The sequence below is a fragment of the Oryctolagus cuniculus genome, chromosome 15 (assembly GCF_964237555.1).
Source record: "Oryctolagus cuniculus chromosome 15, mOryCun1.1, whole genome shotgun sequence".
Taxonomy (NCBI): domain Eukaryota; kingdom Metazoa; phylum Chordata; class Mammalia; order Lagomorpha; family Leporidae; genus Oryctolagus; species Oryctolagus cuniculus.
Window position 1 is genome coordinate 29,423,905 of NC_091446.1, and position 26,306 is coordinate 29,450,210.

Genomic DNA, 26,306 nt, shown 5'->3' on the forward strand with positions numbered 1-26,306 from the left:
GCTGGTGCCCTTATGCTGAGGCTTAGCTCACTACATGACAGTGCTAGCCCTGATATAAGTCCTTTTTCAGATATGTGAGTTGTAAATGTATTCTCCTAGTCTCTTGCTTATCTTTTAAAGAAGAGCAATTCTCAATTTTGAGGAAATTCAAGTTATTTTTTTCTTATATGGAATATGATTGGAAGTGAGGAGCTGAGGCACCAGAGGATTCCATTAGGTTCTGAGAATACTTGTTGGAGGCTCTGGAGAGACAATGGCCGAACCACACTGAGCTATTGCTTCAGCCCTGACAGTCAAAGACAAATGTTCTCTGTGAAGAAGACTGTTCCAGGTGCCCTGAAGTGTGCTTTCAGAAAATCGAGGAAGAACAGTGCAGGCACTTGGCCGCCACACTCGCTCAGCCCGGAGGCTCTCCTGCACTGCACCTGCCCCTGAGTGCATTGGCGCTGGCCCCGGGGCATGCAGGGTGTGATGCCCTGGGGCTGGGTATTTCACAGGCCAGTTTCTCCCAGGTGTCAGCTATTCAAGTGCAGTTCCCGGGCTCCACGCCACATTTACATCATCAGGACAGGGAGTCACTGGGATCCTGCGCCTCCACTCACGCCCCTGGTGACCCCCTTGCCAATGTTGGCAAACTCCTGCTAAGTGAGTTCTAGCACCGCGTCCTGACGGCCAGGGGATGGAGGACTGAGACACACCTCTGTGGCCTCCATCCGCAGGGATTCCAGGGAGGGACCAGCACTTTCTTCACTTTGCCTTCTCTGCAGGTTCTGAGAGGCGAGGCCAAGCAGACCCCTCAACACAGGCATTAGGACAAGAGCGGAGCAGGCGCCTGGGGCTCAGATGAGCCAGGTGGGAGTGGGAGGTCTGGAGACCCAGGCACAAGGGGACCATTGGGGCGGACACCGCTCTGTTCACAACTCACACTTCCCCAGCACCACGTGCAGGGCAGGGCACTAAGGACCTTGTCTTGGCTCACCTGAGTCTCTAACAGCCTTCAGCAGCAACAATGGTCACCTCCTGTTACAAATAAGAGTTCAGAAAGGTCAGGTGACATTTTCATTGTTGCACAGCAAGCATGTTGTTGAGTGAGGAGTCAAACCCAGTTCCGAAGGACGCTGAACACAGCTGATGCCCCGTTCCCTCACCAGTCCCTGGGCGGGAGTGGGGCCGGCACGCAGGGATTCTAACGTGCTGGGCCAGACATTTTGCCCACAGCAGGCTGGAGGAAGCCCTGGACAGAGGCCCGGGGAGGAGGCAGGTGCTAAAGGCCGTCCATGACACACTTGCCCACCACGCTGTGTGCCTCTGTCCTGAACTCACTGGCACGCAACAAGGCCTCTGTAAGTCTGTCTTTTGTGGCTGCTGAATTGAGAACTGGAAGCTGTGCCCATGAGTCCTGGGAGGTGATTCCCCTTGAAATTACTTTTCCCCCGAGGAGCCTGTGTTGTGGCACCGTGGGTTAAGCTGCTGCCCGCTACACTGGCATCACATATGGATGCCAGTTGGTGTCCTGGCTGCTCCACTCCCAATCCAGCTCCCAGCTAATGTGCCTGGGAAGACTGCTGAGGATGGCCCTGTACTTGGGGCCCTATGCTCCCATGGGAGACCCGGATGAAGCCCCTGGCTCCTGATTTCAGGCTGGCCCAACCACAACCGTTGGCAGCCATTTAGAGAGTGAACCAGAGGATGGAAGATATCTCTATCTCCACCCCTCTCTCTGTTGGTAATTCTGCCTTTCAAATAAGTAAATACATCCTTTTAAAAAAATATTGTTCCCCTCCATATCTTGAATAAACCAGTGATGCTCCAGGGAGGGTTGCTTTTGTTCCCTTTTTTCCCCCCTAAGGCTGGTGAAGTGAGGCAGTGGGATGGAGAAGGAACAGTCTGTACCCTGAGGGAGTGGCTGCGACCCCACTGCTCTGGACCAGCCCCCGATTCAAGGCCGATGACTTTCCCAGCATGTCCGGTCACGGCTTCCTGGGATAAAGTCTGGGAATCTGCGTGTATTGCAGAGCTGGCCAGGAGGTTCTCCTGGTCAGGAAGTTTGGGGACAACACCTAATGGCTGACACCAGCCCTTGGAGAAGGGGGTACCTTTCCTAAACCAGTGGGTCAGACTTGGGGTGCCAGGGAAGCCCCACCTGGCAGGAAGAGCCCTCGACTTCCTTCTTTAACCTCTCCCTTCTACTTCCTGACCCCCTCCTACCTTGTCTTTCTCGCTGTCAGCAAGTCCCCACCACGCTGAAACGCCTGTAAAGCAGCACTTGGAGCAGCAGCGCCCCATCGTGGACAGGAGCAGTGCAGCGCTAGGGCGGCGCAGGACGCTGTCCCAGTAGGTCACTGGGGCTGCAGTTACCATGCTGGCCGGCAGGGGGCAGCACTTGTCTACATTTCCGTGCGGATCCGCCTTGGCCTCCCCACACGGGTGACTCCGTGAGCATCCCCCGGAGCGGGCATGAGGTGCAGCCTGGCCCGATCTGGAACAACACCTCCACGTGACACGAGGTGAGTGAACAGCGGAAGAGTGAAGCGCGGGGGCGCAGCACGCTGTGCCGGGGGGAAAGCCGGCCTCTGCGGCACTGGCTGGGCTGAAGCTGGCGGTCCCCTAGCGCCCGTGACATCGCATGGGGTGGCCCCCGCGGTCAGTGTGCCTGCCACCGAGCTGGATTTCCTGCCGTGCGCGAGGAGTTGAGGAGCAGGCCGGGCTCTGTGTCTGAGGCGGCGCGGGCAGTGGCGGTGGAGGCGCGGGCGGGTGGCCGTATTGGCCGCGCCTTTGAGGAGGCCTCGCAGCGAGGTCTCCGTGTCCGTCAGTCCCTCGTCCCTTCCACTCACAGACTGTGCTGATGTTTGTATCGGACAGGCCTCTTTCTCTAAAACCTTCCTTTACTCAGAAGGAATTCAGTACCCGTGTACTGCGTGTGGTGGTCACATCCGGGCAATGCGGTGGTCACATCCGGGCAATGCGGTGGTCACATCCGGGGAACGCCTTCCCGTCTGTTGACCGTTCACCTTTGCTATGCACTGGGAACCTCTAGAATCTTCTCGTTCCTTCAGAAACTGTCCAAAGTTGTTGTGTGCTGTAGTTGCCCTGCTGCGTGGCGCCCTTCGGCGGAGCCCTCCTGGCTGCCCACCCCGGGGCCGCGCGCCCTCCCTGCGTGAGAACAGCGCGGCTCCCGCGGATGAGGGGGCGGTGCAGCGTTCCCTCCGTGTCTGCCCCCAGGTCCATCCGCGTGGCCCCGGGGTTCCTTCTGCTCATGGCTGAGCGCTGTCCGGTTGCGCTCACAGCGCTGTGGGTGGCAGATCCGTTCCGAGGTTAGGAAGTGTGCGGACCCCGCCAGTCGGCCTTGCTCTCGGCCTCTTGCTGACTTCGAGCTGCACGTGCCCCGCGGCGGGCGGGCGCGGAGCAGGCTGTGTGCTGCAGATTTGCCCGTCTCCTGGCCGAGGGCCGCCTGGGCTTTGTTGCTCTGCTTCGCCTGTTCGTGGCGCGCGCCCCAGGGCTGCCAGGATCACGTGCCCCGTGCCCCCCCACCTGTCTGCTGTCCCCACCGCACTGAGTCTGGAGGCCCTGGGCCCAGACCCCCTGTGTCCCGGGAACCCTCCCCTCCCACACCGTTGCACCGACACCGCGTGCTCCATACAAGGGTCTAGGCTGAGAGCTGGAGCAGCGAGGAAGGCTCAGTTCACAATAGCTAAGACATGGACTCCACCTAAATGCCCACCAACAGTAGACTGGATAAAGAAATTATCGATATGCACTCTATGGAGTTTTTTACTGAGGTAAAAAATAAATGAAATCCGGTCATTTGCAACAAAACGGAGGAATCTGGAAAACATCATGCTGAGTGAAATAAGCCAGTCCCAAAGGGACAAATATCACATGTTCTCCCTGATCTGTGACACCTGAGCACCTACAAGGAAACCTGTAGAAGTGAAAGTGACACTATGAGAAACAATGACTTCATCAGCCCTTGTCCTGACTGTCTAGGAACAGCTTACTATTTTATTCTTTTTAGTATTTTCTTTTTCTACTTAATACCATTGGTCGAACTCTTTACTTAACACAGAACTATTCTTAGGTGTTTAAATCCAATTGAAAATAGATCCCTGTTAAAAATAAGAGTGGGAATAAGAGAGGGAGGAGATGTACAGTTTGGCACTCGCTCCTTCGGACTTACTTCTAAGGGTAAAGCTAAAAATTTGCCATGGACTCCAAATCCCATTAAGCTGACAGGTACCAATGCCATCTTACTAAACTGATCAGTTTTTCATAACTGATCATAAAGATAGGAATAAGTGTCAAAGGGATCACATAAATAAGACCAGTGTCTGCTAATAATAATTGATATAATTTAAAAGGAGAGAATGGTCCAACATGGGAAGCAGGATACATAGCAGACTCATAGAATGACAAATGCCCTAAACAGCAGTCTGGCCTCAGAATCAGCCCTTATGGCATTTGGATCTGGCTAGAAAGCCCCTGAGAGCACTTCAGGAATGGAAGCCAAGACACTGTGGCAAAGAATGACCTACATGAACAATCTCTGTGAGTGCGATCCTGGTGAAAAGAGGGGCCATCAAAGAAGGAGGTACCTTTCTCTGAAGGGAGGAGAGAACTTCCACTTTGATCATGGCCTTGTCTAAATAAGGCTGGAGTTTGTGGACTCAAGAGGCTTCCATAGCCTTGGCAGCTCATGACAAGAGCCTCGGGTGATCATTGACATCATAAATAAGAGTGTCAATTGTTAAATCAACAATAGGAGTCACTGTGCACCTGCTCCCCACGTAGGACCTCTGTCCTTAGTGAGTTGTACTGTGAGAGCGAACGGACAGTACTTGATACTTTGTGTGCCTGTGTGGGTACAAACTTTTGAAATATTTACTTAGTATAGAATTGATCTTCTGTGTATATAAAGATAATTAAAAATGAATGTTAAGAATGGGATGGGAAAGGGAGTAGGAGATGGGATGGTTGCAGATGGGAGGTTGGTTATGGGGGGAAGAACTGCTATAATCCAAAAGTTGTACTTTTGAAATTTATATTTATTAAATAAAAGTTATATATGTGTGTATATGGTTATATATGTGTGTATCTATGTGTATACACACGCACACACACACACACTTCTTCCTTTAAGGCACACTTTGACACACACTTCCTTTAAGGTTGATGGTTGGTGAATCTGGCATGAAGAATGAGGGGCTTCCACTTCTTCCCTTTGCACTTTGACTTCACCCCCATCCCCAGCCTGCTGGAGCCCACCCCTGTGCCGAGACCAGTGGGCTCGCCTATGCTGTGCACATTCTCAGATGCGAGGACACACGGACTCCACCGTGCTGCTCGGGACTCCGTCCCCCAAGGAGTCCTCACAGTTGTCTTCCCAGAGCGCTGCCCCCGCCTCTCCTCTCCTGCTCTACTTGAACCCGGCCACTCAGGTGTGCTGTCCATGCTCCTGACCACTGCCGCCACCTGAGGTCAGGGTCCCCTCCCCAGTGGCTGCAGGACTTCAGAGCTTGGGTGTCTCCCAGCTCCTTGCGCTCTGCGTGGTCCCCGCCACGCTCACCCCTCACTCTTCTCCTTCCTCCTCCAGGTCCCTGCTTGGTCAAGGGCACACCATAAGCTCAGCGGCTCATCACCAAAACAGAACTTAGCCAACAAAGGCTCAGGGGACAGTGCATGGCCTCCCTTTGCTGGGGCGCATGCCCAGAGGACACGGTACTGAAGTGGGTCCCTGTCCTGGGGGTGCATAGAACCTGAGGGGAGGCAGAGCTGACGGAGCTGAGACTGGCACAGCCAACTGCGTGCTCCACCACTGGAGGTGCTACCAAGGGAAAGACAGGGAACCAGCAGGACTCGTCTCTCTCCCCCTGCTGAAGCACCTGTCCCCGCCACGCTGCCTCCCCACGGCTCTCATCGTCCTCTTCTCTCCACCACTGCCCTCCGCGTCTCTCGCCAGGACCCCTGCGATACCGCCCTTGCCTCTGCAGCGCGTCGCTGCGTTGATTTCTGTCGCCCTTGGTGGGGCCCCGGCGCGTCTTCCCTTGGCCACAAGGCCCTGTGGTTCCGGCCCCGGCCCGTCCAGCCCCTCCTGGTGGCTGTGCCTCATCTCTGGCCACCCCTGCTCCCTGTCCCTCTCCTCCCGGGGTTCCTGTAGGGCCGGGGGCTCTGACCCTCTGTGGGGCGCACTCGCCGCCCTGCCCCTCGCACTGATTCCTGCTCCCTCAGTGCCCAGGAGCTGGCAGGCAGCGCTCTCCACCACAGCCGTCGCGGCCCCTGTGGTCTCGGGCGTCCGGCACTCGTCATACTCCACTGGCAAGGCCCGGGAGGACAGGAAGCTCCTCTCCAGGCGCACGGCCACCTCCCCTCAGCCCGGGCCCGAGGGGCCTTGGCGTCAGCTGTTTGCTCACTGAACCTGTGCCATGAATCCGAGACGGGTGTTTGAGGCTCTCTGGCCTCAGTGCCCGCTGCCTTGGGGCAGCGAGCACATGCGTCAACACAGGCTCCCTGCAGCTGAACGCAGGGCCATGCTGCCGCTCTCGGTTTACTTCCCCAACTGGGCGCCGAGTCACGTGCGTTTCACAGCCTGCAGAGGGGCAGTGCAGATGTGACAGGTCGGTGGGACTTTGTTGCCAGTCGGTATTTGGGGCTCAGAGCAGCCCTCCGCCACACTGTACAGCACTGTCTATGTCTTCCAAATGCGAGACAGGAGCCAGCCAGGCCAAGGTAACGGAGCAGAGGTGGCAGTGGCCTTGACTGCCAGTGTTTCATCCCAGCCCAGCAAGTCATTGCCATGTGACCTAGAGAGATTGCGTTCTCATTTAACAGGGTCAGTGAATATCCCAGTGTGGGCTCATCTTATCAACAAAGAAGAACGTAAGATGTGCCCAGTGCCACTTCCAGAGCCTGCGTAGGCCTCTCCCTCGCCTCAGTCCTTCTCCGGGGGACTGCACTGCCCGTGCATACCTGGCCAGGCCTAGCGAGTGGCTGTGTGCAGGCGGTGTGGCTGGACTGAGCCATGTGAGCTACAGGGATCCCAGGAAAGAGGTGGGGACCCTCCCCCTGTGCACGGCTGGGGGTGGGGAAGGGAGCTGGCTCCAGGGCTGGGGCCGGCTCCACCCATGCCTCTACCTTCTGGTGTGCATCTCTGAGCAGTTTGAGAATTTCCACCCCAACCTTGGCTTCAAGGCCCTGCGGGCTCCTGTGTCAAGGTATCAGGAAAGGATAATCTTTGTCTTCTTTTAATAAACATTTTGATTGGTTTGTAATCGCACACATTTAAACCCATGCTCGTGGGCCTTCTATTTTCTCTTCCTGTGGCCTTGCCAGTGTTGGGACAGATTTGGGGTAATGCTACTGGGTCCTTTGTTTTCCTCTCCGTCATCCTAAAAGGGAAAATTGAGCAATTGTGGATTAAGAAGCCCACTGGACCTGTCTGTGTCTATGTCACAATATCTTAAACTGCTGGTGCAGCTTTCCTGTGCCAAATTGGCATGGGAATGTCAGCACAAGCCAAGCGGTCACTCAGGGCCTAAGGCCAGTGCCTGCAGGTGGCCTGACACGGGAGGCCCAGTCCTGACTCCCTCCTGCCTCTCAAGGTGGGTGCGTCGCTGTCGCATTCGTCCACACTGAACTGAACTGTGCTCTGTGACAGCGGCCTTTCCGGTCCTTCCTCTGGCTCTAAAACTTCTCTCTCACCTTCCCTTCCTTGTCTCCTTCTCTCTCTTTTTCTTGACATGGCACATAGGCATTTGTTCCCAGGAAAAGAGAGTTACTCGGTATCATTTTTGTCCTGGAAGTCCACAAGCTTGTTTTGTTTTGAAGTAACAGCTTGACAGTAGGGACTCCATTTTGGAGCACCTGAGACTCCATCTTGAGACAGCACCCCTTCCCCCCACCGTGAGACTCTGGTCTGAAACTATGATCTAAAGCACTCGGACAGTAGCAGTCCACTACATCACACCTGGCAACCTGCGTCACACTTGGCAGAGCATAGAAACCCCCTAGCATGATTGTTCAAGCTTGGGAGTGGGTAGGCTGCACCTGGGTTAATGATGAAAATGTAGTTTGTCTATGTCCTACATATGATTTAAGCCAATACCTGGATTAATGTCAAGATTATAATTGAAATTGTTAAGATTGTAACTGGTATTGTCAGGATTATAATATTAATTTTGCATAGGTTTTAGGTCAGCTTGACCTCAGTAACCATGTATTCCCCCTTGATCTTAATAGCCATGTATTCCCCTCCCGATTTTGTGGTTTTTGCCTTTAAAGACCCTGTTGCTTTGGGCTTCGGGGTCATGAGTTCTTTAGGGCATGAGCCTACTCTCCACCGCAGGCAATAAAGGACCATCAGATTTTATCATTGTGGGTACTCCTTTGTTTGCACTCACTCAGGCACAACAGTTTTTTAAATAAATATTAATTTATTTGATTGATTGTTCGATTGACAGAGTGTCGCTCCCCGTCTTCATGGAGGAACGACACAGGACCCTGCGCTGTTCTTTTGTCTGCTCGGCCTTCCCCGGGTTTGCTGCTGGTTCTTCCTGGGTTGGCTACCATCCCTTCCACCTCCGTGGAAGGGCGGTTCCCCCTGCCACCTTCCCCACTTCCACGGGGGAGCGGCACACCGCCGGCCGGCTCTCTCGGGGGCTGCACAGGTGTTCCTTCAGATAGATGTTCCTGGTGCATGTTGTCTCTCTCCTCCTTTATAGTCCTCTTCCGCCAATCCCAACTCTGCTACCCACACGCTGAGTACACTGCTCTCCTCCAATCAGGAGCAGGTCCTGCTGTTTACTGGTTGAACTGGAGGCAGCTGTGTAGAAGCTGTTTCCTCCTCTCCCAGCACCATATTGTGGGAGAGCAGATGCATAGAATAAGTCTTAATTCCAGTAACTTAGTCTAGTCCGAGTTGCTCCCAGTTGCTCCCCACAGACTAGATGCACATGGAATCCTCTCTGAGGCGATAAGATCCTTATTAGGATATGCAAATACTTGTCCATTTTCTTCCTCCATGAAAGAGGGCTGTTTCCCATCACAGCTCTTTGAAAGGACTCCTCCCATGGACCTGTGGGCAAATTTTGATTACAAATCCAGCTCCCTGGTCCAGCATTGTGGTGTAACAGTTAAAGCCACAGCCTGCAGTCCAGCATCCCACATGGGTGCTGGGGTTTAGACCCTGCTGCTCCATTTCCCATCTAGCTCTCTGCTAATGCACCTGAGAAAGCAGCAGAAGGTGGCCCAAGTGCTTGGGCCCCTGCACCCACGTGGGTGGCCTGGCCCAGCCTTGGGAGTTGCAGCCATTTGGTGAGTGATCCAGCAAATGGAAGATCTCTCTCTAACTCTGCCTTTCAAAGAAATAAAAATGACATCTTTAAAAAAAAAGTTTTTAAAGTTTGCAACTCCCCAGTGTTCAAATAAAACAAACAAACAAACAAACAAAAAAAACCAGCTTCCACAGAGGTGTCCAGGTGACCTGTGTGACCCAGTAGGTAGCACAGAGTCTAAGGGATGTCTTTGGTGTCTCTGCTCTGTAGGTTAGTATCTAACACAGGGGATTTGTTAGCCAATCTGGAAGAAGTTTCACCTAGATTTGTAAAGCGTTCTGACTTAACCTATTTAATGTCAGTAAGTAAATATGTATAAAAGTTATTCATGCAAATCTATTCTATATCAGCCTTTAGTTAATATATATCATGTGTATTTCTCACAAAACCCTTTAGCACAAGCAAATTCCCTGTTTTAATATGGAGTGAGCAATTAGTTTGCAAAATTATCTAATATGGGCCGGCGCCATGGCTCACTTGGCTAATCCTCCGCCTGCGGTGCTGGCACTCCACGTTCTAGTCCTGGTTGGGGCGCCAGTTCTGTCCCACTTGCTCCTCTTCCAGTCCAGCTCTCTGCTGTGGCCCGGGAGTGCAGTGGAGGATGGCCCAGGTCCTTGGGCCCTGCACCCTCATGGGAGACCAGGAGAAGCACCTGGCTCCTGGCTTCGGATTGGTGCAGTGCACCGGCTGTGGCGGCCACTTCGGGGGGGAGGGGGGGGGTGAACCAATGGCAAAAGGAAGACCTTTCTCTGTTTTCTCTGTCTCTCCCTCTCACTGTCTAACTCTGCCTGTAAAAAAAATTATCTAATATGTAGGAGACACTTTTTTTCTTTTCTTTCTTTTTTCTTCTTCTTCTTTTTTTTTTTTTTTTTTTTTTGGACAGGCAGAGAGAGAGAGACAGAGAAAATGGTCTTCCTTTTTCCGTTGGTTCACTCCCCAAATGGCCTCCACGGCCGGAGCTACGCCGATCCCGAAGCCAGGAGCCAGGTGCTTCTCCTGGTCTCCCATGCGGGTGTAGGGCCCAAGCACTTGGGCCATCCTCCACTGCACTCCCGGGCCATAGCAGAGAGCTGGCCTGGAAGAGGGGCAACCGGGACAGAACCGGCGCCCTGACCGGGACTAGAACCTGGAGTGCCGGTGCTGCAGGCAGAGGTTTAGCCTTGTGAGCCGTGGCACCGGCTCATAGGAGACACTTAAAAAATATATATATATATATATATATATTTGCTTGAAGGGCAGAGTTACAGAGAGAGAGAGGTGCTCCATGCACTGCTTTACTCCCCAGATGGCTGCAACTGCACCGATCTGAAGCCAGGAGCCAGGAGCTTCTTCCAGGTCACCCATGAAGGTGCAGGGACCCAAGGACTTGGACCATCTTCTACTGTTTTCCCAGGCCATAGCAGAGAGCTGGGTGGGAAGTGGAGCAGTCAGGTCTCAAACTGGTGCCCATATGGGATGCCAGTACTGCAGTTGGCAGCTTTACCTGCTATGCCACAGCGCCCACCCCCCACTGTTTGTTGAATGAAGCCTCTGCTTTGTTCAATTACTAACTCCTTATATTAGTTTCTGCGCTCTCACGAGCACCCCCAAAGTCTAATGTATGAAGGGCCAAACATCTGGGTGTATGGAAATTCTTTGTTTTAACCTTTTATTCAACAAATATTAACGAACACACCCTAGGTGTCGGCAATATTCCAGATGTATGGAGGTACAAAGATGTACAAGAGGACAAACCATCCATTAATGAGCTTGTAATATAGTAGTGGAGGTAAGGCACATACACAAATATCCTTAATTGGAAACACGAATTTGAGGCTGTAAGAAAAAGCACAAAGTACTTTCCTGGAGTGATTGGGGCATGAAGTGGGGAGTGGCAGCAAATGACAGGAGAAAGGCTCTCCCAGGCAGAGCTAACTGCATGGGTGAGGGCTTGGGCCTGCTTCCTCCTCCATGAAGTCTTCTCTGACTCTGAACTCACCTTTGAGCTCCTTCCCCCACTGAGGTAGCTTTCTTGCTCCTTCTACTTTCTACAGTCTGAGATTTTTACATACTCTCACTGTAACATTTACATTGTGACCATTGTTTACAAGTCTCTCCCATAAACTAGAAACTCCTTTAGGGCAGGGGCCAGGTCCTTCCCTCTTTGTTTTCCTAACGGAGGTTTCTCAATAAATACTCGCAGGAGAAGGAAAATCAGTGGCAGACTATGCTCAGGGATCAGTGAGTACACAATTTGCCTGAAATCTCGGATTCATGAAGGAGAACAGTTGTAATTAAAGCTACAAAGGAAGATACAAGTGTTTGATGCAGCGGTTAAGCTACTGCTTGGGACGCCTGCATTCCATATTAGAGTTCCTGGCTCCTCTGCTTCTGATCTAGCACCCTGGGAGGTAACAGGTGATGACTCACTCACCTAGGTCCCTGCCACCCACATGGGAGATCTGGATTGAGTTATGGGTTCTTGGCTTCAGCCTGGTCCAGTTCTGGCTGTAGCAGGCATTTGGTGAGTGAACCAGCACATGAATGATCTCTGTCTATCTCTCTGTTCATCTCTCTGCCTTTGAAATACATAAAAATAAATAAAATCATACATGCATACATAAAAACTGTTTTTAAAAGCTACAAAATACAAAAGGATTCTGGAAAGAAGTTGATAACATCAGTGCTGGTGAGGAAGTAGTGTGATGATTACTCTGAAACCAGGGGTCAGCACTCTGGCGCAGCAGATTAAAGCCCTGGCTGGCAGCGCCAGCAACCCGTATGGGCATTGGTTTGAGTTCTGGCTCCTCCACTTTCAATTCAGCTCCCTGCTAACGCACCTGGGAAAGCAGTGGAGGATGGCCTAAGTCCTTGGTCCCCTTCACCCACGTGGGAGACCCAGAAGAAGCTCCTGGCTCCTGGCTTCAGATCAGCTCAGCTCTGGCCATTGCGTCCATTTGGGGAGTGAACCAGTGGAGAGAAGCTCTCTCTCTCTCTTTCTACCTTTACCCCTCTCTGTAACTCTTTCAAAGAAATAAAGTATATATCTTTTTCACAAAAGAACTCTTAAACCAGGAAGACTGCATCTCAGAACCATTTGGGAGAACAATTTGTCAGCATCTAATGTGAGAGATGTTCAGAGCCAGTGATCCAGAAATTTTAGCGGTAGAGAAGCTCTTCTATGCATGCATATACAAGGAGAAAGATATAGAATATTCATAGCAAAATTTAGTAAATAAACTCAATGGCCATCAGTAGGACAATGGTGTGACTATATAGGTACATGTATAAATGTGGGTGAATATTATAAATCTAATCTCAGTGGAGAAAAAAAATCCAGGGCTGCAGGAGAATTGTTTTTTTTTTTTTTTTAATAGTTATCTGAAATGCAGAGTGACAGAGAGGGAGAAAGAGAGATTTTCTATGCCCTAGTTCATTCCCCAAATGGCTATAAGGGCCAGGCTGAAATCAGGAGCTAGAAATTCCATCCAGGTCTCCCACATGAGTGTTAGGGGCCAATTACCAGGAAAATGGATTGGAAACAAAACAGCTGGAACTCGTTGCAAGAAGTGGCTTAACTTGCTGCACCACAATGTCAGTCCTGTTTTAAAGTATTTTAACTTGTATACAAAGGGTACTGGGGGTGGGTTGGGGGTGTTGCGGCCTTATGGGGTAAGCCTCTGCAGGCCACATGGCCGTCCCTTACTGGAGTGCCAGTTTAAGTCCCAGGGACTCTGCTTCCCATCCAGCTCCCAGCTAATGCACTATGGAAGGCAGCAGAAGATGGCCTAAGTTCTGGGGTCTCTGCCACCCATGTGGCTACAGGATGGAGTTCATGGCTCCTGGTTTCAGCCTGGCCCAGACCTGCTGTAGTATCCATTTGGGGAGTGAACCAGCAGATGGGAGTTCTCTCTACCAAATAACCAATCTTTAAAAAAAGAATAAAAGATTCAGTAAGAAAGACTTCTTTCTCTTGCCTGTCTCTGAGCTGCAGCATTAGTCTTCTGCCTTCACACTGAGATTTGGAATGGAACTTGCTCCATGGGCTTTCCCCTGGACTTGAATCAGAATGTGGTATCCACTCTGTGAGTGTGACCCCGATGGAAAGAAAGGGCCATCAAAGAAGGATGTACTTTTCTCTGAAGGGAGGAGAGAACTTCCACTTCGCTTGTGGCCCTGTCTAAACACTGATGGAGTTTGTGGTCTCAAAAGGCTTCCATAGCCTTGGCAGCTCATGGCAAGAGCCTTGGGTGATCACTGATGTCATAAATAAGAGTGTTAATTGTTAAATTAACAACAGAAGGGGATGGCGCTATGGCGCAGCGGGTTAAAGTGCCAGCATCTCATATGGGTGCCAGTTCTAGTCCCAGCTGCTCCTCTTCCCATCCAGCTCTCTGCTATGACCTGGGCTATCAGTAGAAGATGACCCAAGTCTTTGGGCCCCTGCACCCATGTGGGAGACCCAGAGGAAGCTCCTGGCTCCTGGCTTTGGATTGGCACAGCTCTGGCTGTTGTGGCCATCTGGGAAGTGAACCAGTAGATAGAAGACCTTTCTCTCTGTCTCTACCTCTCTCTGTAATTCTGTCTTTCAAATAAATAAAATAGAAAAAAATTAACAACAGAAGTCACTGTGTACTTATTCCCCATGTAGGACATTTGTCCTTAATAAGTTGTACTATGAGAATTAACTGCAAAACTTGTTCTCAAGTTGTATACATTGTATGTGTGTATGTGGATGCAAACTGTTGAAATCTTTACTTAGTACAGAGTTGGTCTTTTGTATATAAAGTTAATTAAAAATGAATCTTAATGAAGAATGGGAAGAGTGAGGAAGTAGGAGGTGGGACGGGAGTGGGGGTGGGAGGGCAGGTATGGGGGAAAGAACCGCTACATTCCTAAAGTTGTACCTATTAAATTTGTGTTCATTAAATAAAAGCTTTTTTTTTTTTTTTAAAGAATGTGATATCCAGCTTGCCAAGCACAGAACGTTGATTTCTCTGCCTCCATGATAACATGAAGACAGAGGTGACACAGTAGGCAGGGCCCAGGCTGTGGCTGGCATCACTGATAGCACTGAAGTCAAAGTCTCCAAGGGTTCTCCAGAACTGAGCAGAACTGAGAGACTGAGTCTGAATCTCACTCACAGCCTAAGCAAATCCTGACCTCAGTCTACACTCCTATTCCACTTTCTGCAGATAGACCCCTCACCACACTTTCAACCCAATCTGACAGAGCAGGTGCACAGGCAACTTCAGTGCACACACCAAGGCTCTCCGAGACTCACACAGCTGCTTTAAGCACCAACACATCTACACACATCTCATTTTCCCAAGGACTGGGCATGAGGGGCAGAACACACAGGCACTTGATGAAAGTGTTAAATTTTCTACTTGGGTCCCAGAAAGTAGGTAGTCAAACTGGGCATGGGTAAAAAGACCCAAAAACCAAAACAACCAAAACAACGAAGCAAACCCCGGGGTATCCTTGGTACCAGGGTGGGCCAGGGTGGAGGAGAGCTGGGTCATGGTTGAATTGAAGCTGGTTTTCTATACACGGTGTGAATACTTGATTTGTTATGTTGATGTATGTGCTGAATGCTAGCTACTGTTTATAAATGTTTTCAAAACAGCTGGAGAAATTCATTGGCAGATGTCTAAATATCTAATAAGAGCCCTGGAGATGAAGATCTACTGGGCCATATTGAACCAAGCAGTAGAAAAGGAAAAGAGAAACACACTGAAATTCCACTCCCAGGGCCTGTGGAGGACAGAGATGCCAAACTGGAGGCAGAAAAATGAGAAATGTATTGCAGAAGGGAGAATGAGTGTCCCGACAGACCCAAGGGTGGCTGTCTCAGGTGTCTTGACCCAGGCAAAGAAGAGGTTGACAGCGTTCATGTTGTTGTACTGTGCCTGCCAGAAGGCGAGGAACTCGAAGTCTGCGTATGTGTTCGGCTGCTGCAGGAGCTTCCCCATCCAGGTTTGGAATACGTGGAAGCCCATGGCCATGATGGAGAGCTGTCACACCGAGGTCATGGGGTGTCAGAATAGTCACGAGGATCTCAAGGGAAGTGCCGAGATGAGGTCCCAGGGGAGAGCAGGGGCAGGAAGACAGGTAGGAAAGACACTTCCTACCCTGCTGAGGTGTCCACTGGCTCAGGTTCAAATGGCCAGACCAGGGTGATGGGGGAGCAGCTTAGGTGTTCCAGAGCCCAAGGGAAGGCTTGTAAAGGTCACAGGGACCTGGAGCCAAGGACTCTTCCTCCCCCACCCCCACCAGCCCTGAGCCTTGGTCAGGAAATGAATGTGTCCTGCTGATAAGAGGCAGATGGAGATGAAGGGGCAGAACCCTTGAATAGGAGGGAAGAGAAAAGGCAAGGGTACCCAGGGACGAGGACAGGTCATACGGGCACAAGACAGAAGGGCAACAGAATATCAAGTACCTGAGAAAAGGCACAGGGCCTGGATCGCAGGTAAGGAGGAGAGGAGACATGGAATTCAGGGCTTCCCAGGGGCTGAGTTGGGGGGCATCTGCCTCTTGCTTGGAGTTGCTGCAAGTGACTGACAAAAGTCAGAAGGAGGACTTGGGGCCCAAAAGGGAAGAACCTGGAGCAGCTGCCAAGGTTCTAGTTGCTGCTGAGTATCAGAGCCCCTGAACATGGTGCTCCAGGATCTCCTCCACCGTGCAGTAGGTGATGAAGATGCAGAAGACGGCCTCACAGCCAATGACGAAAAGGTCCCAGTTGCTAACATAGCAGATCAGCTTCACCGTGTGGATCTGCCAAGATTGGATGGCACCTCCTGTGGCTGGAAACTCCACCAGCAGTCTAGCTATTACTGGTGTAACTGGTGAAGTTGTAGTAAGATCTGTTCATCAGATGATGGTACTCAATGATAATTTCCTGACTTTGGAAAGATATAGTATTTTTAGAAAATACACACTAAGGTATTTAGGAATAACAGGGCATTATGTCTGCCATTTATTCTCAAACAATAGAGGTGTGTGTGTGTGTGGGTGGGTGTGTTTGTGTTTGTGTACAGAGAGAGATCTTCAATCCACTGGAGTTCACCCCGTAAGTATCTGCCAACAGCTAGGGCTGGGCCAGTCTGAAGCTGGGAGATAGGAGTTCCGTCTTGGTATCCCACATAGGTGGCAGGGACACACATACTTGAGCCATCACCTGCTGCTTCCCAGGGTGCTCATTAGAAGGAAATTGGCTTGGAAGCAGAGGCGGGACTGGAATTAGGAACTCAGACATGGGATGTGGGCATCCCAAGTATCAGCTTAACCCACTGCCCACAGTGACTCTCCCCAACATGATTTCTAATACCCTTAATTTTGATACTTAGTAAGCCACATTATCAGTCTCTTTTTTTTTGTTTTAAAGATTAATTTATTTATTTTAAAGATAGAGTTACAGAGGGAGGGAGAGTTACAGAGGGAGGGAGGGAGGGGGAAAGAAAGAGGTCTTCCATTTGCTGGTTCATTCCCCAGTGGCCACAATGGCCACAGCTGGGTCAATCTGAGGCCAGGAGCCAGGAGCTTCTTCCAGGCCTCCCACGTGGGCAGGGGCCCGAGCACTTGGGCCATTTTCTGCTGATTTCCCAGGTTAACTAGCAAGGAACTGGATCAGAAGTAGAACAGCTGGGACACAAACTGGTGCTCATATGGGTGCCAGCTTCGCAGGTTGTGGCTTAACCACAACATTAGCCTCCACATTATCAGTCTTAATCTGAGTTATTTTAAAGACACATAGATTCATTAAAGGAATATTACTCAAAATCTACCAGTATGAAAGATACCTCTTATTATTTAAAGATTTCTATTTAGTGATTTGAAAGGCAGAGTTACAGAGAGACAGGGAGAGACAGAGATTGAAAGGGGGAGAGAGATTCTTTCGAGACTCTTTCATCTACTGCTTTACTCCCCAAATGGCTGCAATGGACAGGTCTGAGCCAGACCTAAGCAGGAGCCTGAAACTCCATCTGAGTCTCCCACATGAATGACAGGGGTCCAAGCATTTGGGCCATCTTCTGCTGCTTTCCCAGGTCCATTAGTAGGAAGCAGAATTGGAAGCAGAGTGGCCGGGACTTGAACTAGAACCTATATGGGATTCTGGTATTGCAGGTGGCTGCTTAATCCACTGTGCCACAACAGCAGCCCTTGTGTAAAGTATCTTGCTAGGTGTCATGGTTTCTACCCTCAGGAAGTCCTGTTGAGGCAGACATTTCCCAGAATGAACTTGCTGTGGCAGGATGAGCATGAGCTTTGGAGCCAGACAGACCTACCACTTACAGTATAGGTTGGCTCTGTGGCTTGCTTTTCATTTGTAAAGTAGGGAATATAGTATCTTATAAGTCTACCCACCAACGAATACTGTGTGCTCCTCAGGGGTAAGGTGTGGGTTTTATTCATTTAGCATAATGCCTGGTACTTAGTTTTTCAGCAAGTGTTGGATTGAACCAACAGCAGAAAATTAAAAAAATATGAGTAGAAAGAAGTAAGTGAAACAGTTTCAAACTGACCCATAACAGCAATTTCATCAACACAGTCACAGACATCTTCTATTTAGTAGATGTTGGAAAGAAGCTGGAACATTCCTTAGTCCAAAGAGAACAATAAATTCATGCAAGTCTTGAGTAAGAGAAGTGAAGCCAGTGCTTAGCTGGCCTGATGAGCAAGCCCCGCTGGCCAATAACTCTTGCTTGGTATGAGGGTGGGAAAGGTACTGGCAGCACTCAGTCTCCTAAGTCAGCCGTCTGCAACATCAGATGGGCATCGGGTCTGGAGGCTGCAGTGATCTGAATTCAGCAGCAGGGCAGGAGGAGCCCAGGGTTGCCAGGTGCGTGATGATTCCAGCTGCTAGGACTTTCTCCCCTTTCCTTAACCCGCTGACACACAGACTCTAGCATGGAGCAGGAGTACCTGCAAGGCAGGCCGCGGCTCACTAGGCTACTCCTCCGCCTTGTGGCACAGGCACACCGGGTTCAAGTCCCGGTCGGGGTGCTGGATTCTGTCCCGGTTGCCCCTCTTCCAGGCCAGCTCTCTGCTGTGGCCAGGGAGTGCAGTGGAGGATGGCCCAAGTCCTTGGGCCCTGCACCCCATGGGAGACCAGGATAAGTACCTGGCTCCTGCCATCGGATCAGCGCGGAGCACGAGCCGCAGCGCGCCGGCCGCAGCGGCCATTGGAGGGTGAATCAACGGCAAAGGAAGACCTTTCTCTCTGTCTCTCTCACTGTCCACTCTGCCTGTCAATAAATAAATAAATAAACAAACAAACCAATTTGCTGCAGGTTTGGGTGGGGCTCAACATTTGCATGTCTGATAAGTTCTGGGATAAAACTGGTGCTCTGGTCTTGAGACTGCATTTTGAGAACCACTTTGAGAACCAGTCAATTCCACTTCCCTTTGACGAAGATGTCAAAAAGGCAGTCAATGTCAGCGATTCTCATTAGCAGTGGGAAGGAGAGAGGGGCTTGCCAGACCTCCTCAGGACTGGGAGAGCTTTGCAAACTACACAGACCACTTAGAACACTCCCTCTCCACCCCATGGGGAAACCACCGACTCCATTGCCTGCAGGAACCACCCTTCTCATGTTAGGGGATCACACCCCTTAGGTCATTACAGTGGGAGGAGACGGAAAACAACTTAGTCCTTCTTGATGTCTCTGGCCCCTCTACCATTAGTTTCTCCTCGAGTAATAAGGATCCCAGTCGGACCTCACTGTGAAGAACCAGCCTGACTAACTGAAACACCTCTTCTGAGATTTCTGAATCTAACAGGGACTCAACACGTGCATCTCACCACCATTCTCCACATCAGGAGACGGAAATGACCAGAGCGGTTCCTCCTTGCCTCTGAACACCTATAATGTGCCCTGTGCCAAGTGCTTGATAAACTTGTTTCATTTAATCCTACAATGACTCTATGTGGTAGGTGTAATTATTATCCCCATCTCAGAGAGTTGAAGTAACTTACCCAAGGTAAACAACAAATGGAACCAAGATTCAAATGCAAATCTGCCTGCCTCCACAGTAGGCTGATTCTGTACTGCTCCAAAGAAGGACTGTATTCAGGGGAGAGAAGGCACAGGGAGGAAACCCACACTCCATACAAGGCAGCCCTTCCCAACCACTAGTGCTTTCCATCATGCAATGGGCCATTCCACAAACATCCACTTCACCCTGGGAAGCGCAGGCAGGCTGTGTGCTGAGGATCATGTAGACATGGTTATGATACCAGTGAGTCACTGAACTATGACTCAACCACTAAAATGGTAACAAAAACAATGTAAAATTCTATCCATGCTAATATCACAATGAAACATTTTAGGAAAATGGCAGTGGGTGTTTAGCCTAACTGTTAAAATGCCTGCCTTCCACACTAGAGTGCCTGGGTTCAATTCTTGGCTCCATCTCATGTCCTCCTGCCAGCTCAGACCCTGAAAGGCACCAGTGATAGCTCAGGTAATTGGGCTCCTACCACTCACATGGATTGAGTTCCTGAATCATGGCTTTGACTCTGGGCCAGCTCTAGCTGTTGTGGGCATTTGCAGAGTTAACCAGGAGATGGGAGTGTTTTTTTTCTCTCTCTCTTTCTCTCCCTTTCAAAGAAGACAAAGCTAAAAACAAAGAAGTATGTAAAAACTTGAAGGAAAAACTGACTTTAATAGATATGAATAGTATAATAGGTGGAATTGGTTTCTATTCATTAATGTTATAGTAAAATGTAAAATCATTTTAAAAATATTTCCATGTTTCCAAGTTTCGGGCTGAAACTTCAGTTGTTGGATGCTATCCTGGAGTTTGTTATTGCTTCCCTGAGACCCATTCCCTACTCTCATGGCTAATCCTATGATTTTATTTGCAGTATCATGTTTCTCAATTGTCTCACCTTTGTTGCCAGAAGTCAAATCCAACCCTGGCTCTAGGACTTGGACAGGAACCTCAGTCCAAAGCAAATCTGCAAAGGCCCCTCCCTTTTATCATTATAGTTCAGGAAGGGACATGTAACCTGTTTCAGGTTAAAGGAGTCATGAAGAAGCAATTCTGGAACCTTCTGGGATCTTTTCTGTCCTACTAGATATGAAAGAGAAAGCCCCCAGAGGAGTCAGTCTTGGGATGAAACTAATTGTGAAGCTCGCAGAACTGAATAACAACAAAATAAGACAGGTCTTTGACAATGTCATTCAACTACTGGATTCATAAGCCCTATACTCATTTGGATTTTCATTACTGAGGCATCTTCTCCTCTCATCTCTTTTCCTTCCTTCTCCCCTCCCCTCTCCTCTCCTCTCCTTTCCCCTCTCCTCCCCTCTCCTCCTTCCTTTCCCTCGAGATTTGAAGGAATTTTAAAGATTTATTTATTTACTCAAAAGGCAGGGTTACAGAGAAGCAGAGAGAGAGAGAGAGATAGGGAGAGAGAGGTCTTCCATTCGCTGGTTCATTCCCCAGATGGCCACAAGCCAACCCAAAGCCAGGAGCCAGGAGCTTCTTCCAGGTCTCCCACGCGGGTGCAGGGACCCAGGGGCTTGGGCAATCCCAGGCCATGGCAGAGAGCTGGATCAGAAGTGGAGCAGTCGGGATTTGAACCGGCACCCATATGGGATGCCGGCACTGCAGGCGGCAGCTGTACCCACTGCGCTACAGTGCTGTCCCCCATCCTCTCATATTTCTCTCCCCTCCTTCCCTCCTTCCATCTTTCCCTCTCCCTCTCTTTTCTCCTTTCTGTTGTTCTGCCTTTTGAATAAATAAATAAATAAATAAGTAAATCTTAAAAGACAAAGGAAAAAAATTTGTTGGCATGAACCACAAAACATCTTCCCGACACCATCATTCCTATAACTACACACAGATTTCTCACTCCTAAAATCGCCTTTATAGATTGAGTATTTGAGTTTTCATGGAGGCAGGTACAAGATAAAAATAGTTCTAATATTTAATACTACTTTTATCTTTATGATATTCCATGTCCCTTCTATAAAACAGACAAGGCAAATTGTTTCCAGAGTTAGCATCCCATAAGTAACTGGTCTGCTTTCTCTTGCATGAAAACCATATGACCATTTGTGTTTTCTTCTTTGCTCTGGCTGTCAAGAACCTCCGATTTTGTTCTCATTTGCAGAACCTTTGTTTATCTTAAGTTTCCTGATACATGTTATCTTCCTCTCCTACTTTACCCCACTGCTTTTGCCAAGTCTTTTCATCGTAGTTCGAATAGCCTATAGTTTGTTGTTATATCTGTGCTTTCTCATGTAAGCTGGCTCACATCCCTTTTAGACATAGGTGGAATATAAAGGGTGATTAGAGAGGTCTGACGTAATAATTAATTAATCATCATCCTCATGAGCTTGGGTAGTAGCCTGATTTTATCCATTCCTGTGTTTACAGTAGAGACTGAATGTCCTTGTTCTGTCTTTTGAACTGCTGGCGGGCGTTCCCAGCTCACAGCAACAGCAAGATGTCAGCAGCTGCTTTGTGCGTATCCTTTCCCAGGTGAGAGCATGTAGGCCAGCACATGCTACCAAGCTCCTTCCTGCTTCTAATTACTATTTAATAGAACATGGCTGCTCTTTTTCTATCAGCACTCTCCTGGGGCAGGAACGACATCCCTTCCCTCCACTAATTGGCAAGGAACCTTGGCGAGCTGGGATGCTTCTGCCAAAGCATGCGCAATTCCTTTATGGGATTGCTCCTGTGTTGGAAACTCTGGGCCTTCAAGTTCTTGGCACTCAGAAGCCACTGGCTGCTTCCTAAGCTGGGTGGCTCTGAAGAGAAGCACTGAGGGTGCCTCTCGAAGTCTGGGAATCTTGCAACCCCCAATCCCAGCTCTGGTAACCACTGTTGATGGAACCTCAACTGTTCTTTCTTTCTCCAACTGTAGAAGAGTTGGAGTTCTTTGGAGTTCACCCAGTTTATAACTTTATCCCGCAGTTGCTCTAGGGGCCTCTTCTTGATGCTCTTACCAGGGGCTTCTGGGGGGAGTTCTCTGAAACACATCTACCTATTTCTTGGCACACTGGATCCAGCTTGGCTTTGGTCACATAAATGACTATGTGTGGGGTATGTGATTAGCTCTATTAGGTGGTCTATTTTCTTGTGAAATAAAGCACATTGTTGTGAAACCACCCCTTCTTATGCCTCATAAACATTCTCTGATAATAGTTTCAAAATAACTTAGGTAAAGACTTTAATATTCACTCCTGGAAGAAAAGAATAAGCTCTGGTCAACCTCCCTATTGATTTTGTCTCAGGGAGATTATTTCAACTAATGCCTTGATTGATCTGGTCAGCAATAGCTGACCCCCGTGCCAAATTATGGATGAGATTTCTCTTCACCTTGTCTGGCACAGACTGCTAGTTATTCTCCAATGCATTTTCTTCCTTTCTTGCATAAGAACAAAATTTTATCTGTTAACACTTTACTGTCAAACTAGATACCACATTATCCAGCCTACCTTGTCGCTAGAATGAGGACCACTAAATTAAGTTTTGGCTTACAGAATGTAAGTGAGTGTGTGGTTCCAGTTGTAACTTCCTGCTCATGTTTCTATTAAGAGGAAAAAATGCCTTCCCTTTTACTTTCCTTTTTCCTGATAGCAGGAATCTGAGATAGAAGCTGTGTGTTGAGGGTGGCAAAACAGTAAGGTAGAAGGAATGTGAGCCCCCATGTGATTGGGGAGCCCCATAATAGTGCAGGGCTTTTTATCCCTCAGACTGCTGAATGAGAGGAAAATTGACTTCTACCTTATTTAAGTCACTGCTACTTTGGTCTCATTTTTATTGCTAAATCAATATTCCAGCTGAAGCATTCCCATGAATATATGCATGTCAGATGGGTACTTTGGAAAAGGAAACTTCCTGAGAACAGAATATGTGTAGAAGGAAAAAAAATAGAATTGACATCAACAAACTCATAGCACAGAATTCCTGTCCTAAGAAAAGTCAGGTTTAATCCCAGATCTCTTGGTTAAAATCATTAATTGGGTACACAGAACTTGGTTCCTTTTCATCACAGAAGTCCCCTACTAAAAATATCTTCCGTGTTGTTGTCCTTCTTGGGCAATTCCTCCTTTTAATCTCTTCCTTGCACTTGTGTGAGAGACCCTGAAGAAACTCCTGGCTCCTGGCTTCGGATCAGCTTGGCTCTGGCCGTTTCTGCCAATTGGGGAGTGAATCACTGAATGGAAGACCTCTCTCTTTATCTCTGCCTCTTCTCTCTCTGTGTAACTCTGACTTTCAAATAAATACATAAATCTTTAGAAAAAAAAAGGATTTGAGGACATCAGTTGGAGTACAGTCTCCAAGACCAGCTTTGTTACGGGAATTTCTTTGGCTGGTGATTCAGTGGCGGTTACACCTGAGCCTACAGACAGCAGGCAGGAAACTTGTGCTTACTTTTACTGTTTCCTTGAACTGTTTTGCCCAAGATCTCCTAGAAACTGATCATCTTGGAAAAACTAAAGCCATAGAGAGTGATATAGAGCAGAGATTCAACAGAGACTCAAAGACCTCATACTTCCTGTATTTACCTGAACTAAAAATATATATTTAATTCCAGAATCTGAGGAAGCATCAGACGAGGAGCCTTTAATGTTAAATGTTGCCAAGGCTGTAGTCCTCCAAAAAGTGGAGATGGGAAACCAGATAGGGAAAATCTGCTGACCACAGAGACAGGGTTCACTCCAATTACAGTGCCACCATTTCACACTGTCTTAAATGATAAGGAGGAAGTGATTAAGTTAATAGAGTTGATGGTGAGTGAGTTCACTATATAGAAATCCTAGATTCACCTGTAATTGTGCATTCCAGGCTACAGGGATCAGTAAGTTTCTGTAACAATGACAGGATAATTATCACCATGACCAGACCACATGTTCCCCAAAGCCAGGAATTGATTCTCTCTGGAGTTACAGGGTCTGTGAAGGGTAGCCTCATCGTAGACTGATTCACGAACTATTCAGTTAAGGGCAATGCCTGACGACTGTGTGAAGACAGCTTTGGTAACCCCAGATAAACGCATCGCCTCCTTAACTCTGGGACTTACTCCATACACAAGAGGAGGCCCTAAAATGGCTCCATACAAAGAGAAAGCATACTTATATAATTAATACATCGACGGATTTGTAGACAGTTTAAACAGAAACCATGTTACTTCGAAGGCCAGCGACTTCCTTGAACACTACAAACTTCTCCGGAGCTCAAGAACCAAAAGTGGAGGCCAGCTCTGTGGCAAAGTGGGTTAAGCTACAATTTTCAGCACTAGCATCCTGGTTCAAGTCCCAGCTGCTCCACTTCTGATCCAGCTCCCTGCTAATTGACTGGGAAAGCAGTGAAAGATGCCCAAGTCCTTGGCTCCCTGCCAGCCACATGGGAGACTCAGAAGAAGCTCTTGGTTCCTGGCTGCAGCCTGGCCCAGCACTGGCTGTTGTGGCCATTAGGGGAGTGAATCTGTGCATGTAAGATATTTCTGTCTTTCCTCTCTTTCTGTAACTCTGCCTTTCAAATAAATAAACAAAATAAGTATTTAAAAAATTTAAAAGGGCCGGGGCTGGTGCTGTGGCTCACTTGGTTAATCTTCCACCTGCAGTGCCGGGTTCTAGTCCCAGTCGCTCCTCTTCCAGTCCAACTCTCTGCTGTGGCCCGGAAGTCGGTGGAAGATGGCCCAGGTGCTTGGGCCCCTGCACCTGCATGGGAGACCAGGAGGAGGCACTTTGCTCCTGGCTTCGGATCGGCACAGTGCGCCAGCTGTAGCAGCCATTTGGGCAATGAACCAACAGAAGGAAGACCTTTCTCTCTGTCTCTCTCTCTCACTAACTCCACCTGTCAGATTAAATAAATAAATAAATAAAAATATAAAAGGACCAAAAGTGGAATATGTGTTTCCTTGGGGTTTCCAGCAGGGAGAACCCTTAAAAACCCCTGAAGAAGGGGGCTGGCACAGTGGTATAGTGAGTTAAGCCGCTGCCTGTAGTGCCAGCATCCCATTTGGGTACCAGTTTGAGTCCTGGCTGCTTCATTTTCAATCCAGTTCCCTGCTGATGCACCTGGGAAAACAAAGAAGATGGCCCAAGTGTTTGGGCCCCTGCACCCATGTGGGAGATCTGGAGGAAGCTCCTGGTTCCTGGCTCCTGGCTTTGGTCTGGCCCAGTCCTGGCTTTTGCAGCCATTTAGGGAGTGAACCAGTGGATGGAAGACCTCTCTCTGCTCTTTCCCTCTCTCTCTCCTTCTTTCTCTCCCTCTCTCTTTCTCTCTCTCTGTAACTCTATCAAATGAATAAAATAAACCTTTAAAAAACAAACAAACAAAAGCCCTAAAGAAGGCCCAGGCTTGTGTCAGGAACAGGAAGACAGGGGATCAGGGAGTAAGAAGAGGAGCCCAAAGCTATGGACAGAGGTGAGGGAGAAAACAAAACGGTGCCTGGGAGAGAGTAGAGAGGAAGCGCACATGCTGGGAAAGCCGGCCCAGGACCCAGAAGGATCAGCAAGAAGCCAGTTCCTGACGCTGGGCTGCCTGGCGGTTCCTCGCTGCTGTTCTGAGGTCGGATTTGTCTTCCACAGAGCGCGTCCAGGGACCTTCCTGTGTGGACTCTGCCGCCCTCGGCCATCACACGGGAGGAGAGCTTCCCACGGGGCTTTACCGAGAGCGGGGACTTTCCATCTCACTGAGGCCCCGCGTTGACCAAACCCCTCCTTCCAGTGTGAACCAACCGGAGCCCCTCCCCCAAGATTCCCCTCCATTTCCGTGAGTCTAGAGAACGGCTGCCCTGACGCACAGCACTGGGAACAGTGACGACAGGCAGAGGCTCCGACACCCCTTCCAGATTTGGCTTTAAAAACAAGGACTATGCATGGGGTAAAAATTTAATAAAGATATTCCCGGTTTTATTTTTCATGAGTTTGGAAGGGAATGAGAAGAAACACTGACCTTTTCTCCTTTACTTGCCCACTGGGACTCTGCCTGGCAAAGCCCTCACTTATTCATCGCCTGAGGCCTCAACTG

At 49.3% G+C, this 26,306-nt stretch overlaps 2 protein-coding genes across 4 annotated transcripts in view; one reads left to right on the forward strand and one right to left on the reverse strand.

The window, feature by feature from the left end:
• The window catches only part of WNT8B (Wnt family member 8B), a 49,166-nt gene extending 46,797 nt beyond the window's left edge, over nucleotides 1-2,369 (reverse strand). For 2 of the 3 annotated variants that reach the window (XM_051823503.2, XM_051823504.2), the window contains exons 1-2: nucleotides 2,209-2,369; nucleotides 980-1,020 (exon numbers count right to left, since the gene is read on the reverse strand). Coding sequence is in view for 1 of the 3 variants with exons in the window: in XM_017348494.3 (XP_017203983.2) it covers nucleotides 2,209-2,361 (153 nt within the window). In the remaining 2 variants the exon portion in view is untranslated. The remainder of the gene's footprint in view (nucleotides 1-979; nucleotides 1,021-2,208) is intronic. The other variant, XM_017348494.3, reaches the window with a different exon arrangement.
• Nucleotides 2,370-2,389: 20 nt separating this feature from the next.
• LOC100357419 (stearoyl-CoA desaturase) overlaps nucleotides 2,390-26,306 on the forward strand; it is a 66,569-nt gene continuing 42,652 nt past the window's right edge. The window contains exon 1 of the mRNA XM_070057403.1: nucleotides 2,390-2,507. The gene's annotated coding sequence lies outside the window, so the exon portion shown is untranslated. The remainder of the gene's footprint in view (nucleotides 2,508-26,306) is intronic.